Below are 15,683 nucleotides of genomic sequence, written 5' to 3' on the forward strand. Positions count from 1 at the left end.
GAAGCTCCTATTACAGTATCTTGGCTGCCACAAATGCTCATTTTTAGAGCTGTATCCAAAACAAAACACAAAACTTAAAAAAAGTGTCTATTTCTGTATGTAACAATGCTCACTTTTGATTGACGCTGTCATTTGTTTGCTTTGCTTACTTTAGGGTTATGTTTTTATGTTACTATTTTTATTGACTTTAGTTTGCAGTGATTTGATTTGAATGTAACTTCATTTGATTTATTTTTTTATTTTATTGTACTGTACCTGTTTTGACTTTATTGTATGACAAATAACTTTTGTTTATTATTAATCTTACTAATTATTAGTTATAGTTATAATTACTAGTAATTATTTATTTCACTTAAGTTTTTGAAACTCATTTTTGTTTTTCATAGTTTTAATTAGTTTGCAGTGATTCAGTTTGAATCTAAATGTTAAGTTTGTAATGTTTAGTTTGTTTTTATGTTTTTATTTTTTAAATTCTATTCATTTATTTTGCTGATCACATTTTTTTTTTTTACTTAATTCATAGTATTTATTAATTTATTACTTAATTTATAATAATTAAAAGCTAGGACATTATGACAAAGCGAGCTGCTCCTGATATAATTAGCATCTTTTTTATTGAAGTATTTTATGGAATAAATGAATTAAGAAATATAACAAATAAATAAATTTCCATTAAACAATTTTTCATTTTATTACAAAGCACTTTTCCATAATATGCCCCCGTTAAAATACAAGAAAATAAATACTCTACCAGCAAAACTAATTTCCCAATATAAAGTGAATTGCAATCATTTGGGTTCGGACACATCCGCTTTAACGTGAGTTGAATATTATTTCGCTGAAACTAGAGTAACTGCTGATAACAGTCTTTATCTCTGCATAAACACCAGGGCTTACCTCAGTTCAACAACCCTTGACCTTTTTATGTTAGGACACTGAATGGTCTCTGTGTTGATAGTCACAGTCCCGACAATGACACATGTGCCTACTGTAATTACTGTACTGTTTCTACTTTGACGTGAACATAATCCACTGGTGAAGACCCCGGGCGTTAAGTCAGCATGGCGACCGGACAGCCAACTAATGCTATTGGCGTGAGGCACAGGAGCGTCTTAGCTCATACGCCGGATGGGATGGCCAGTCTTGGTATGATAGTACATGATAAGAATATATAGAAACATATCAAATAATCTTGATGAAATAACTTTTTTTAAATGTTAATTTATTTTTTTGCTGGTTGATAATAAGCAAATATGCTCTCCTACAGCAGGTAGTGATTGCAGTGCAAAAATGGAGGATGTGGCGCAGTGGCACAAACATGCGCAGGTAAACTCAAAACATCAGCCAGCATGTTATATTGTACACAGTACGCGGTGTGTATTTGAAAATATGAATATGTGTATCCTGCAGAGGGTGAAGGTGAAGATCCTGCAGCAGGTCCAGGATCAGTTGAGTGATATTCTAGAAAAGGCGCTGACCGAGCCTGTCCATGCATCAGTCAATGGGAAGACGGCGAAAACTGGTTCATCCAGGTAATAATTTTTACATATTTACTACAAGCAATCTGTCTTTGTTTATCTCTCTATGCCAGTGACATGTAGTGACAGGTAGAACAATTCAATGCTCTTCCACTAGGTGGAAAAAGGCACAATTATCCTGTTGCCATTCTACCATAGATTTTTGTTCAAATAAACTGGCCCAGATTTCACACTGAGCAATTAATTTTGAGATGAAATTGAGTGGAAATCATCATTATTTCAGTATACAGTGACCCCAGACAATTCGTGGGGGCCGAGTGGCCGAGCCCTGCCACAAAAGCGAATCGCCCTGCCACAAAAGCAGAATCGCAAATACTGTATGTGGTGGTTGACTGTGTATAGTATTTCTGAGATTTTTGTTTGGTGGTATGCTGTGAGATTTTGTTTTCTAAAATACATGTCTGTGTTCAATAAAGGTCAGAAAACACTGTTCTAGACCTAAGCTAAGGTAATATCGCATACGTATTTCAAACATGTGAGTGTGTTTTTAATTTTACATCTCACAGGATGGACGACGGCAAAGTGTTTATGGACCGAGTGTCACTGCTGGAGTAAGCATGATTTTGCTGAAATATTTTTGCATGTTTCTAATTTTACCATAAAGGTGAACTTCAGACATCGAAGCCCATCAACATTCCAATCATTGTGCTGTTCTTCTAATATTAATTTAGCTTTTATTAATACAGTGGAACCTTGACTTATAATTACCCCAACTTTTTAATTTTTACAAGTTGTTGCTTTTGCGCTCACGCAGGCTAACCGGCCAATCTGCCTCCAGCTCCTGATGTCACTCACTAGGCCACACCCCTAAAAGGTGCACATCGCACACATAAATACTCCAAGACATACAGTTATTACACTTTATAAAAACATTTTATTTAAGTAAATTGAGCTACTGTGTGAGCTTGGTCACCAAAGGAATTAAACTTGTGAGTCAACGAACCACTGTATTCAAACACAAACACAACTTGACAAAAAAGTACTTTTAATTAATTACTGTCATAAATAGTTTTGTTTTAATTAAGTGTTGACTTTAATTTAGTATTTCTTAATAGCACTCGCGGACTCATAAAATATATAAACTCGGATTCTGACTGGCATGTGAAAATCGCTAAATGGAAAAAAAAAAATTTCTGCCCTCCTCGCCAGTGAGCTGTTTGAGATCAGCCACATCAGGACCATCTACCACATGTTTGTAGCTGTGCTGCTCATCTTCTGTGTCAGCACGCTGGCTGTCGACTACATTGATCAGGGCAGGTACGTGACCGGAGAAAACACTGCCAAAGATTCCGTTTTTTTTCTCAAATTAGCTTTTTTTTAATTATTTTTTTTTTTTTTTTTAACATAGTTCAATTCATCTGAGAACAGTCTGCCATCAGGATTCTGTTTGCGGATTGAAGGTTTCGCTCGCCTACGGGCTTGTTCTATATACTCACCCCGATATTATTGATTGTGATGTGGGAAAATTGCTGAGAAAAAAAGATGGGAGATGACCTTGATGGATGAAAAAATGCATCCTCTGGCCTGCTGCTATGAGGCGATATGTTTAAGCTCTTACTATTGGTGTCATTAAGGGCTCTTTTCGTATAGGAGTAAATTATGAAAACAAAAAACAGGCATGAAATAGAACAAATGTATTTTAGATGTTCCTGTGCATGAAGTGTCCAGTGTCTTTTAGCTTTTATTTTAGCTCGTTTTAGCAGAGCCTGTGATGTCATCTGAGCTTAATTTATTTGAGCTTGTTTTATTTCAGTTTCAATTAATTCACGTTATAATACTTTTCCTGCTTAAGCAAACATTACTAAGTTCTATTTAGTTTTGCTGGTTTATCTTATATTCACGTTTAGTCTGGACTCTTCTATTTAGTCTAGTGCATTTTAGTTTGTGTTAAGTTATCATGTCCTAGTTTTAACTTTATCTTATCTTAGTTTGTTTTGGTTTAGCTTAGCTTAGTTTAACTTTGGCTTAGCGCAGTTTGTCTTGCCTTTTTATCTAAGTGCCAGCTAACTAGCCATCTTGTCTTGTTGTGGTTAACCTATCTTAGTTCTGTCTGTCCAAGTTTAGCTTATCTTTATTTAACTTGGCTTCTTATTTTAGTCGAGTTTGCTTTGTATTATTTTGTCACCTTTTATCTTGGTTTATTTTAGCTTAATTTGCTTTAGTTTGTCTTGTCTTGCCTATCTGTGTAGATTGTAGCTAGCTAGCAATCTAGGGATTTATCTGGTTTATGGTGAATTTATCTTTAACTTGTTTTTTTTTTTTAGTTCTTAGTTTGCCAGTGTATTCTTGTCTATTTTAGCTTAGTTTGGTTTAGTTTGTTGTCTTTTTATTTGTCTTGTCTTGGTTTAGCTTGGCTTCACTGAATGCCTTTTTGTTGCCCAACGGCAGGTTGGTCTTGGAGTTTGATCTGCTCTTCTACGCCTTTGGTAAGATGGGAACGGTCACCTGGGTGTGGGTGCTCATGTTCGTCTACGCCCTGCTGGTTCCCTACTACGCTCTGCTCTTTTGGGGCTCTTTGTACCATCGCTGCACCTCCAAGCCGGGGCTGTCTCTGGCCACAGCTCTGGTCCTGGCCACCCTCCAGATCTCTGTTCTTGGACTGTTGCCCGTCTACGCGGTGGTGCGGCACCAGCTGCCGCCGGCCTCCCGGTTCATCGTTATACTAGAGCAGGTCAGTGCGCAAATATTGGCTTGCCAGGAGTGATTAAGAGATGTGTCGCATGGAATTTTATGACACTGTTTTATGACCAAACTGCATTGTTGGCAAGTCAGTCTGACATAAGAGATCATTCAAAATGGTCAGATCGTGTTGGCAATATGCATCATATCTACTCATTTATGTTTTTGCTACACTTCCTACAATTGCCTTCCGATCATTAAAATGTTTTTGCCATGTACTTTGAGACTGCTGCTTTAACTTTATCATGATTATCCTCACTCCACGAGGCAAGATGTTGCATGGAGCTCCAGACTGAGATCAACTCATAGTTATTTTGTGTCTACCACTGAAATAATGACGACAATAGTTGTCACTTTCTTACCAAGGTTGGTTTTGTAACACATTACAATCTTAATCCAGATATATTTGACAGCGCGTTAGTCTTGCCCACAGTTGTATGAGATCGGAAGGTATGAAATTGATTCCCAGACCACTTGCGTTTCAATGGAATAGTGGTAATCGGTGTACATGTATTGCACACAGATGTGAGCCACATGGCCACCAGGCACTTATTTTATTAAATGTGCAACTTTTTTTCTTGGGTGTTTTATGTGCACTTTGACTGATATGTCTATTACCACAATTAACAACCATAATGGGTGAAGACTGTTTATTTCTTTGTTTGTGAGAAAATTTACAAATTCAGCAGGGGATCAAATAATTATTTCTCCCACTCGATACTTTTCTTTTTTTCAGATTCGATTCCTGATGAAGAGCTACTCGTTCATGAGGGAATCTGCCCCCATCATTATGAAAAATGCACCAAAAGAAGGTACTGCTGGAAACGACAATACAAATACAAATGCAATACAATTACTCACACTGTAGTTAATAATCCAGTGTAAGTCCCAAAATTGTAAACACCCCAACAGTGGTACAGTTCAAAACTTTAACGAAATTTGGAGTTCAAACCATCGTCACGTGTTTTGCTTTTTTTCGGTCTCATGTGTAATGGTAACCTTAGAACAGTATATTGAACTTGCTGTGTACATTTCGAGCATTAAAATAATATTACCAAGGCTAACATATTTACATTTCTTACATGCTATTTACAGCAATACTATAAAAGGCCACCAGGTGACATTATTGCTCTCCAAATTCCCTCTCCATTATATTTGTCAGGTTTTCTTAAAACCGTGAGTAGTTTTGCTTTATTTTAGCTTTATGATACATTGGTTGACAAAACGATACTTTAAACACTGCTTGTGCAGTTAATAAAGGTGTTATGATGTTTGAATGAATGTACATTACATGATTTCCCATGGGATAAAACATAATACATAATGCATAAGCTAATACGTAACAGTTATAATCCATATTACTATTTGAAGTCAATTTGTATTAAAAAAAAAAATAAGGCACCGTATGTCTCTTAAATATCCCCAGCAACCGTAGCTGTAGATAAAAATTGACTGAAACATAGCAAATTGTTTCACAAAAGACATTAAAGCCTTTGGGTGGGTAATTTCACACCTCTAAGTGATAATGGGATGATAACTGCTTGTGAGTTTCAACAACAAAAACAGCCAATTTGGAGTTAATAAAGGTGTTATGATGTTTGAATGAATGTACATTACATGATTTCCCATGGGAGAAAACATAATACATAATGCATAAGCTAATACGTAACAGATATAATCCATATTACTATTTGAAGTCAATTTGTATTAAAAAAAAAAAAAAAGGCACCGTATGTCTCTTAAATATCCCCAGCAACCGTAGCTGTAGATAAAAATTGACTGAAACATAGCAAATTGTTTCACAAAAGACATTAAAGCCTTTGGGTGGGTAATTTCACACCTCTAAGTGATAATGGGATGATAACTGCTTGTGAGTTTCAACAACAAAAACAGCCAATTTGGAGTTAATAAAGGTGTTATGATGTTTGAATGAATGTACATTACATGATTTCCCATGGGAGAAAACATAATACATAATGCATAAGCTAATACGTAACAGATATAATCCATATTACTATTTGAAGTCAATTTGTATTAAAAAAAAAAAAAAGGCACCGTATGTCTCTTAAATATCCCCAGCAACCGTAGCTGTAGATAAAAATTGACTGAAACATAGCAAATTGTTTCACAAAAGACATTAAAGCCTTTGGGTGGGTAATTTCACACCTCTAAGTGATAATGGGATGATAACTGCTTGTGAGTTTCAACAACAAAAACAGCCAATTTGGAGAAGTATCTCCCATTGTGGTACCCTCAAGATGAAGAATTCACAAATGTCTGGAAAATATTTTTTAGCAGCCTTTGATGATTTCATTCACTACTTTTCAGGGGAGAAAGTCCGCTTCCCGACATGTTCCAGTTACCTGTACTTCCTTTTCTGTCCTACTCTCATCTACAGGGAGTCGTACCCAAGGTAAAGTGGCTGCAGTCTATTTTCACACATTCCCAATATTGAGAAAGCTGAAGTCAGAATTCCCATGAAAAACATTTTTTGAGGAAGAAAGCACCTTAGGCAGCACAATGGAATAGTGGTCAGTGGGGTACAGGCAGGTCCAATCCATCCATCGATTTTTGTCATCGCTTGTGGGTAGCTGCTGCCTATCCAAACTGTTGTTTTTTTTTTCCTTTAAGAATTCAAGGAATTTATTTGTCATGCCGACACACATTTACACATGATATGGCACGAAATACGATAACCGAAGTCCCAGATTAGCGCAATAAATCCAGAGACTTGCAAAATATAAATAAAATATGAAAATAGGATCAAATAAGATGCTGTTGGCTTGGGGCCCTGCCACCTTAACTTTGAGACACTCAACAACAACACTAAAGACTAAAATTGTACTAAAATCATAAAGTGGTTGGGATGTGGTTGATGACAAGCTATAAGTAAAACAATTAGGGCACGTGTTGCCTCTGTTTAGAGTACTATTGTGTATTTTCTTCCAGGAACACACACATAAGATGGAAGTACGTTGCTGTCACTGGAACGATGGTGAGCTGCGTTCATTACCCAGCGTGGCCCCCCCAACCCCACCCCTCCGCCCCTGCTTGAAATTTAATTGCCTCCATACTTCATTTGCAGATCTTGGGCTGCCTGTTTTATAGCTACTTCATCCTGGTGCGCCTCTGTGTGCCTGTTTTCACGTCGGCGAGCGAGCAGCCGTTTAGCAAACGAGCCATGGTCCTCGCTGTGTTCCACTCCATACTACCAGGTACTTCTTATCAGCACTGTAAACACACACACACGCAATTCCACATGGCTCCAGAAGCGAAACAGTCACAACTTCTCTATTATCTCTTATCAAAGTGAGTCAGTGAATGTTTAACTGAGCTATTATGCAAGTAGATCAGGTCAACAACACACTGAAAAGCTTATTACGAGAGTTAAAAATATCTCCTAATACATTTACAGTAGGGCGGAGAGTAGAGGGGCAGCATAGGGAATTGGTGGTTAACACTTGTGCCTCACAGTCCAGAAGTTCTGGTTTTGAATCTCCTGTATGGAGTTTGCATGTTCTCCCCGTGTTTGTGTAGGTTTTTTTTTCACACATTCCGACTTCCTTTCACGTTCCAAAAATATGCATGGTCGGTTCATTGAAGACTCGAAATTGTCCATAGGTTTCGAATGGTTGTTGTAAGATGAAAGTATTATTTTCTGATTAAAACAAAAAAGACATGATCTCTTAAAATTATAACTGTGTTTTGTCTAGAAAAAAAAATCTTTAATCTTAATCTTACCAGATTCAAATAAACAAAATTTGAGAGAAAAAAAAGACATACAAGATTAAAGTAGTATTTTTGAGAGTTTTTTTTTTTTTTTTGATGACATTATGATTTGAACCCCAACTTGCTAGAATATTGTTTAAACCATCAACCCGTAGTTCTGCTAGTTATCACAACATACACGGACGGGCAGCCTGCTATCCCGATTTCCGGGTTTGGTCATGTGATGTTCGCGAGGGCACTTGTGAGGTTGATTTTAGTCGACAGCAGAGCGCCATATTAGCCAACATGGCTGTCCCCTGGAATAGGTGAAAATTGATGAGTTTATTCTTAATTCATATTCCACAAATGCAATATTAATCTGAAAAAAATCGATTACTGGGGGAACAGACAACATATCCTTGTCCCCCAATTTTTTTTGTGTTCCGTTTTTTCCTTTAAACCATTTTATTTTATGCAATTAACATTTCTTTTAATGAGCATAGTATTTTTTTTGTGGGGGGGGGGGGCACGGTGGACGACTGGTTAGAGCGTCTGCCTCACAGTTCTGAGGACCTGGGTTCAATCCCCGGCCCCGCCTGTGTGGAGTTTGCATGTTCTCCCCGTGCCTGTGTGGGTTTTCTCCGGGCACTCCGGTTTCCTCCCACATCCCAAAAACATGCATTAATTGGAGACTCTAAATTGCCCGTAGGTGTGATTGTGAGTGTAAATGGTTGTTTGTTTGTATGTGCCCTGCGATTGGCTGGCAACCAGTTCAGGGTGTACCCCGCCTCCTGCCCGATGACAGCTGGGATAGGCTCCAGCACGCCCGCGACCCTAGTGAGGAGAAGCGGCTCAGAAAATGGATGGATGGATGGTATTTTTGGGGGGTGAGAAAAAAAATAACATTTTTCTAAGAGAGAAAGGCTTAATATTAGAATGTTAAAGTTTTTTTTTTGGGGGGGGGGCTATGAAACTGTGTATGCTTATGAGATTATTGTGACATTTTTGGGAGATGATCATTTTCTTAATGTTATGAGATAAACACACATCTTTCAGACACATCCGATAATCATGCCTTTGAACGTGTTGCAAAAGTCTGGCCCAGTGTGTACAACGCTTTAGTTAGCAGTCAATCATTTGCACCCTTGGGCGGGAGGTGGGCTCCAATGGCAAAAAAGCAACAATAAATTCCTGGCTGTGTAGTTTTTGTGTGACGGTGCTGCTCAACGTCATTGCGAACGGCTTTTCAGGTATCATGCTGCTGCTGTTGTGCTTCTTCGCCTTCCTGCACTGCTGGCTCAACCTCTTCGGGGAGCTCCTCCGCTTCGCCGACAGAATGTTCTACAAGGTGAGAACGCCATCACAGAGCAGATACAAAAAACAAAAACAAAATCTAAATAGTAATAATGAAAAAAAAAAAAAAAAATCTGAGAAACAAGCAGGGCGCCCGATGACCTTGTAACTGACATCACATTTCATTGATTCGGTGGCAAGAACCGCTTTAAGATGCCAGTCCTTCACGTGCCGACTCTTTGGGATCAATACCAATAGATCAATGAGTCCCTTGGCTACATTTCAAATCACCAACACATAAACGTTGGGTTTCTATTTCTGTATCAACCCTATTGATTTTGAATTGCGTTTGGTATGACAGCAAGAAAGCTATTGATCTTATTTGCTTTCTTATCGTTGAATGGCGTCTTGTCAAGCGTTTGTTTTGGTTCTAAAGAACGCTATTGATTTGGACCCAGATTTCAGAGTGTGCGGTTGTGTGTGAAAGCAAGAACGCTACGGATTTTATTTGCTGTCCAATCCTTGTCAAATGTTTGACAAGTCCTGTTTCCATGCTAAAGAATCTTATTGATTTTGACCCCTTTGCGTGGTTGTGTCTGTGAGTAATAACTCTGTTCGGTTTAATTGCTACAGAATGAGTCAGCTGAAGTAACAAAATGACATTTCTTGTCCAATGTTTGATTTATTTTTGTTCTTAAGAATGTTATTGATTTTGACTACGACTGAAAGCAGGAACTGTATTGATTATGATTGGAAGACAACAGAGGCAAAAATAAGTACACATTACTTGTCAATCGTTGACTTTGCTTTCTGTTCGAGAGAATGCTATAGATTTTGCCCGCCTGCGTGTCAAAATTCCGATTGATTTTGAATGATCTAAAGGTCGAGTAATTTAGTCCACGAGGGCTATTTGTAGGTCGTGTTAGCGTTTGTTGAATGCGAGACCCCACATGATTTTGAGCGCCGTCCGTTTTTTTTGTTTCGCAGGACTGGTGGAACTCGACATCTTTTGCCAACTACTACCGCACGTGGAACGTGGTGGTGCACGACTGGCTCTATTACTACGGCTACAGGGACTTCCTCTGGGTCAGGCCAAATACTGGATATCATTTCATGACATTCACGTAGCATTTTGGGGTGGACGCAAAGTTGGATTTCCGAGGCAAAAATGTCATCCATCCATCCATCCATTTTCTGAGCCGCTTCTCCTCACTCGGGTCGCGGGCGTGCTGGACCCTATCTCAGCTATCATCGGGCAGGAGGCGGGGTCCACCCTGAACTGGTTGCCAGCCAATCGCAGGGCACGTACAAACAAACAACCATTCGCACTTACATTCACACCTATGGGCAATTTAGAGTCTACAATTAACCTAGCATGCCTGTTTTTGGAATGTGGGAGGAAACCGGAGTGCCCGGAGAAAACCCACGCAGGCACGGGGAGAACATGCAAACTCCACACAGTCGCCCACCGTGCCGCCGCTTCTGGATATAATAACCAAATACATGCAGTATATTACATACATTTATACATACTTTTTTTTACTGTACGTCGTGCATTCTCAGTGTTTCTTATTTCTTGTGTTGGATACCCGCAGCTGTCTAAAAGGAAGTTCCGCACAGGCGCCATGTTGTCCGTCTTCATCGTGTCGGCCGTGGTGCACGAGTACGCCTTGGCCATGGGCTTGGGATTCTTCTACCCTGTCATGTTTTTTCTCTTTTCCATCTTCGGAGGTGACCAAGAAGTCTATTTTTTGTGTTTTTATTATTACATTACATTGAACTAGCTATTGAGTATTGCATTGTTGTTGTTTTTACGATCATATTCAAGGCTTTGAAGTTAGTATTTAATTCCTGCTTAATTCATTCTACGCCTTTAAATTTTGTAATAAATAACCATTTTAATTGATTTCACTCATTACAAAAAAATAATTTATGTAAAAAACACCAAATATATGACATACAGGAAAGACTAATAATAATATTAATGAGGAGATCAAAACATGCATTTTTTACAAGATATTACCAGATATCAATCTCAATAAAAATATGAATGGGAAGAACTAATAATAAAACAATAAAATGAATGAATATCAAATAAAAAGGTGTGCAATCAAAAGTATGTATTATTATTCTTGTGATTGTCTTCATATTATCTGTATTTTATTTTATTAATAATGACAAGATTTAATATTGTTGTTATTGGATATCAAATATCACTACCGATAATCGAGTTGCAGAAGAAATATGATAGAACAGGAAAATGATGATTCATTATTGATTATTGTATGTCATCTATACCAGTGGCTCTCAATGCTTTTACGCCAAGTACCACCTCAAACAATACTTGGCTCTCCAAGTACCGCCATTATGACCAACTTTAAAATACAATACTGTAGTGGGCCTTAGTGTTCATAAAAAAAGGAGAAAGTGGTTTCATTCCTTTAAAATATATTTATTATTGCAAGCCACTGTTGCATTAGGCACAGTTTGAACATGAACACCACTTAAATGTAAGAAACTTAAAAAAAACCTACTTAAATAATTATTCAATTAAAAATGATTCCGTTTCACTTTTATGTGAATGTTGGTGTAAATATTGTTGTGAATAGTACATATAATAAACCTATTATCGTACAGTTGACGGTTATTTTTTTGACGTGTGAATTGATCTTGGTGTTGTTCTCCTTTCAGTTGTCTTTAACTTCACCATGAACGACAGGCGTCAGAGTCCCGTCTTCAACATCATCATGTGGGCGTGTCTCTTCCTGGGTCAGGGCGTGCAGGTGTGCCTCTACTGCCAGGAGTGGTACGCGCAAATACGATGTCCTCGCACCGGGGTACGCAACACACGAACGCACAGCGAGCCGCATTGCACACTACATCCTGCGGGTGGCGCAACGCCGCAGTCTGCAAACAACTGAAATTCCAGGATTTAAGTCGTAATTCTTTTGAAAAAAAAATAAAATTAAAGTAGCGTATGTTGGAGACAAAAGTAGTCATTTTACTTTTACTATTCTACAAAATTTGAATTTGTTTTCTAAAAAAAAAAAAAAAGTTAATCTGATAAAATTTTAATTGTATTTTTTGAGGGAAAAAGTAATAATTGAACAAAAATTGCAATTGTAAAAAAAGAATAACATTGTATTGGAGATAACAATTTGTTGTCCAAGAATGTTATTTTCTACCAAATTAAATATAATACGGTAGTTTTAAGTATTAGTTCTTGTGGAAAAAAATAAATACATGAAACAAAGTTTTTGTTTTTTTTAATTGTCATTTTATAATGCTAATGTAACATTTTTGCAAACAAAGTTATAATTCTAAGTAGTTTTGGGGGGAACAATTTATTTTTCTCGATTTTATGACATTGAGGTTATATTTTTTTCAAGACAAAAAATCATAATTTTACAAAATTCGGATTGCATTTTTTCTTAAAGTTGAATTTTTTTTTTTTTTTTTTTTTTTTATGGGGAAAAGTTAATGAGATGGGATTAAAGACATATTTGTCCGCTTTGTACCCTTTTGTGGTGCTAATCCCCCACCCCCCCCCCCAAAAAAAAAAAAAAAAAAAGAAGCTGCTCAGTGATCTGGTTACTCCTTCTTGTTTGTGGATGATTATTGATCATTGTTAGTCTAGTAATCAATACTGCTATAACATGTGAGCCTCTTTCGACAGATTTGCCTATGGACATATGACAATGACACATATTTAAGTTTAGAAAGCCTCCAGTGTTTGATGAAGTGGAGGATTTACTCAACAGATGGCGTACTTAAACTCCTTTGCGACCAATTGTAGGCCGGCCCCTCGCTGAGGTGTCCGGCAGCGCCGTTGTGCAATCTACAATCAGATTAGAATAGAACATGCTAATAACAAAAACAAAATCTGGATTATGTGCATATGAAGTTCCTAGAAAGAGCCTTTTTGTTCTGTTTTGTGTCATACAGAATAGCTTTTGGGAGCTGGTGACGCCTCGCTCCTGGTCGTGCAGCCACCGGAAATGACCGGCGGAAGACGGAAAGTCGCAAGGGTCAAGAACGGTATGAAGAAGGAATGAACCATCATGGCAGTTACGACTGCCCCAATGACTTGAATATATATATATATATATATATATATATATATATATATATATATATATATATATATATATATATATATATATATATATTATATACGGACACATACTGTATATAATTGTAGCTTCAGTGGTTTTTGTATATTGTATTTTACCAAGCGAAAATAAGGTATAATTATATATAATAAATTGTGTTTTAGTGAAAAAGTCATAATGAAAATGAAGTGTTGCCATTTTATGAGAAGTGAGTAAAAAAAATTTCAAAATTCACACAGGTCCTGCATCTGCCTGAGTCCTCCGAGGGCCATGCCACCTTTAGGAAAAAATATGACGCAACCATGGGACAAATGTTTATCATTATATATTAGGATAAATATTAGGTTGCCACGCCGTTGATCTCTCTATTCTACAGGTTGCCGCATTGAAGACTTACTTCTGTCATGCTTACCAAAGCCAAATGTACTGTATATTCTTGAAAGCTCTCACACGTAATTGAGTACCAAGAACAGTACAGTACAGTATATATTTGCAAAGCACATCGTTGGAATAAAACATAGCTGTCATTGTTTTTCTACTTCATTTCGAGTAAATGTGATCTGATGACCAATTTCATACACGTCATATGTGTGTGCATGTGCGTTTTTAATCCAACACTGGTTGAGGTAGAAAAAGGTTGTGGAATCGACCTTTTTATCGTTTGTCACAAAGCCTCTGTGCGTGCGTGTTTTGTGTGTCTGTGTGTTGTGATTATACAGGAAGAGCGGGATTAGCATTGGTGCACTGTTTGCATTAGTGATGTAATGCTGTGTACACTGATACACTCTTAATTCCCTGTGCACTGTAAAACACAGCCTCTTTCACTCCATTCAATGTACAGTCGTTTTTATCTACAGTGTATGCTATTACTGTATATAACAGTTTAAATTGTCACTACTGTACGAAGGATAATTAAGGCCACACCGGTAAGGAAAACATATCCTTAAAGTGGTATTTAAAGGTTTAAAGTTGTATTACGAAATGATGAGAATCAAATTATATTAAAAAAAAAAAGGTAATATTCAGAAAAATGAAGTAGTATTTTTTTTAAGAATAAAATCTAAATACTTTAAAAAGTAAAGTTTTTAGGGGGGGGGCACAGTACAGGATTACTCTTTTGGGGGGGGGGGGGAGGTAGTAATTTTGGGGAGAAAATCAAGTTGTTTTATTTTCCTTTTTGAAAAATTGTGATGAGATGAAGTTGTAAAAGGTATAATATTAGGTTCTGTTTTTTTTTTTAAGATTGTAATAGAATAAAATGAAAAAAGGGATAATACAGGAAAATATTTTTATTTTTTCAAAGAGAAAATCTCAATATTACGAGAATAAAATCCTAACGTTACGAGAAGAAAAATATTTTTTTTGGGGGGGGGGGTTCAGATTTGTCAAATATTTATGAGATTAAAGTAGTATTTATATTATTTTTTTCGAGGCTGACCAAGAAGTCTTAAGTCTCTTTAAAATAAATAAATAAATAAATAAAAAAGTATGTCCAAAAAACACAAGAAAATTGTCTCCGGTAATTGGAGCCGCTCTAGTACGACAACAGACAGTCAATTGACAGAGAACACTTTTGAGACACAAAGACATTGACAAAAACAGTGACTGAGCAATAAAGGGTTGCTAGTTTTCTGGTAATGCCGATACATTTTTTTTAAATTTTTTTGACAATTGTGCAAAAAGATGCAGAGTCCTCTAGCACTTAGAGCAGTTCGAATGACTAATATTGCAATAGTTCGGTGCAATGACAATTGTGCAAAGGGCGCCGAGACTTCCAGCGAGTAGTACGACAATCTGGGACAATGTTGATTGTGCAAATGTTGCAGATACTCCTCAATCAGTGTGCAAATGGAGCAGATGCTACTCTGGCCTGAGTGGCCAGTATTGGTCAACAACAGATATGCAAATAGTGCAGCGTGGTGAGACTACTACAGTGAGTGCACGGGTAATATATAATTGGCTCGACAGAACAAACTCAAGACAAAAAATTGCCAGCATGTTACAATGGAATTGTAGGTTAGGCGTTTTAAGAAGTTGATTGCAAGAGGGACGAAGCTGTTGGAGTGTCTGCGAGTTCTAGTTTGCATTGATCGTCAGTCAGTCAAAAAGTCAAAATTACAAGAATAAAGTTCATGGGAAAGTCTTAATATTGTATAATGAGAAAGAAAAAAAAAAAGCCAAAAACCTTTCAAGGAAAAAAAAAGTTTCTATTTGATTCAAGTTGTTATAGCTCAGGATTATCCAAGTATTATTTTATAGAAAAAGTAAAATTACATGATTCAAGTTGTATTTTCTTTCAAGAACAAAATTCTAATACAATGACAAGCATGCTTATTTTTATTTTATTAATAAC

At 37.0% G+C, this 15,683-nt stretch overlaps 1 protein-coding gene across 1 annotated transcript; it reads left to right on the top strand.

Annotated features, from left to right (window-relative positions):
- The first annotated feature begins 559 nt into the window (after positions 1 to 559).
- soat2 (sterol O-acyltransferase 2) lies at positions 560 to 13,291 on the top strand. The gene is made up of 15 exons (XM_061687958.1): positions 560 to 1,146; positions 1,268 to 1,326; positions 1,411 to 1,532; positions 2,045 to 2,089; positions 2,688 to 2,795; positions 3,927 to 4,209; positions 4,954 to 5,029; positions 6,546 to 6,630; positions 7,167 to 7,212; positions 7,303 to 7,432; positions 9,176 to 9,273; positions 10,206 to 10,304; positions 10,814 to 10,949; positions 11,910 to 12,055; positions 13,164 to 13,291. The coding sequence occupies exons 1-15, from the start codon at positions 1,062 to 1,064 to the stop codon at positions 13,218 to 13,220; spliced, it is 1,575 nt and encodes a 524-aa protein (XP_061543942.1). The 5' UTR covers positions 560 to 1,061; the 3' UTR covers positions 13,221 to 13,291.
- Positions 13,292 to 15,683: the final 2,392 nt, after the last annotated feature.

This window comes from Phycodurus eques, chromosome 10 (genome assembly GCF_024500275.1).
Source record: "Phycodurus eques isolate BA_2022a chromosome 10, UOR_Pequ_1.1, whole genome shotgun sequence".
In the NCBI taxonomy this organism is placed as follows: Eukaryota; Metazoa; Chordata; class Actinopteri; order Syngnathiformes; family Syngnathidae; genus Phycodurus; species Phycodurus eques.

What these genes read in the sequence shown, in the direction of transcription:
- soat2 (XM_061687958.1), top strand. Translation starts at nt 1,062, where the DNA reads ATGGCGACCGGACAGCCAACTAATGCTATTGGCGTGAGGCACAGGAGC. An exon ending in TCATCGTTATACTAGAGCAG is followed by an intron (nt 4,210 to 4,953) that starts GTCAGTGCGCAA and finishes TCTTTTTTTCAG; the next exon opens with ATTCGATTCCTGATGAAGAG. An exon ending in GCTACAGGGACTTCCTCTGG is followed by an intron (nt 10,305 to 10,813) that starts GTCAGGCCAAAT and finishes GGATACCCGCAG; the next exon opens with CTGTCTAAAAGGAAGTTCCG.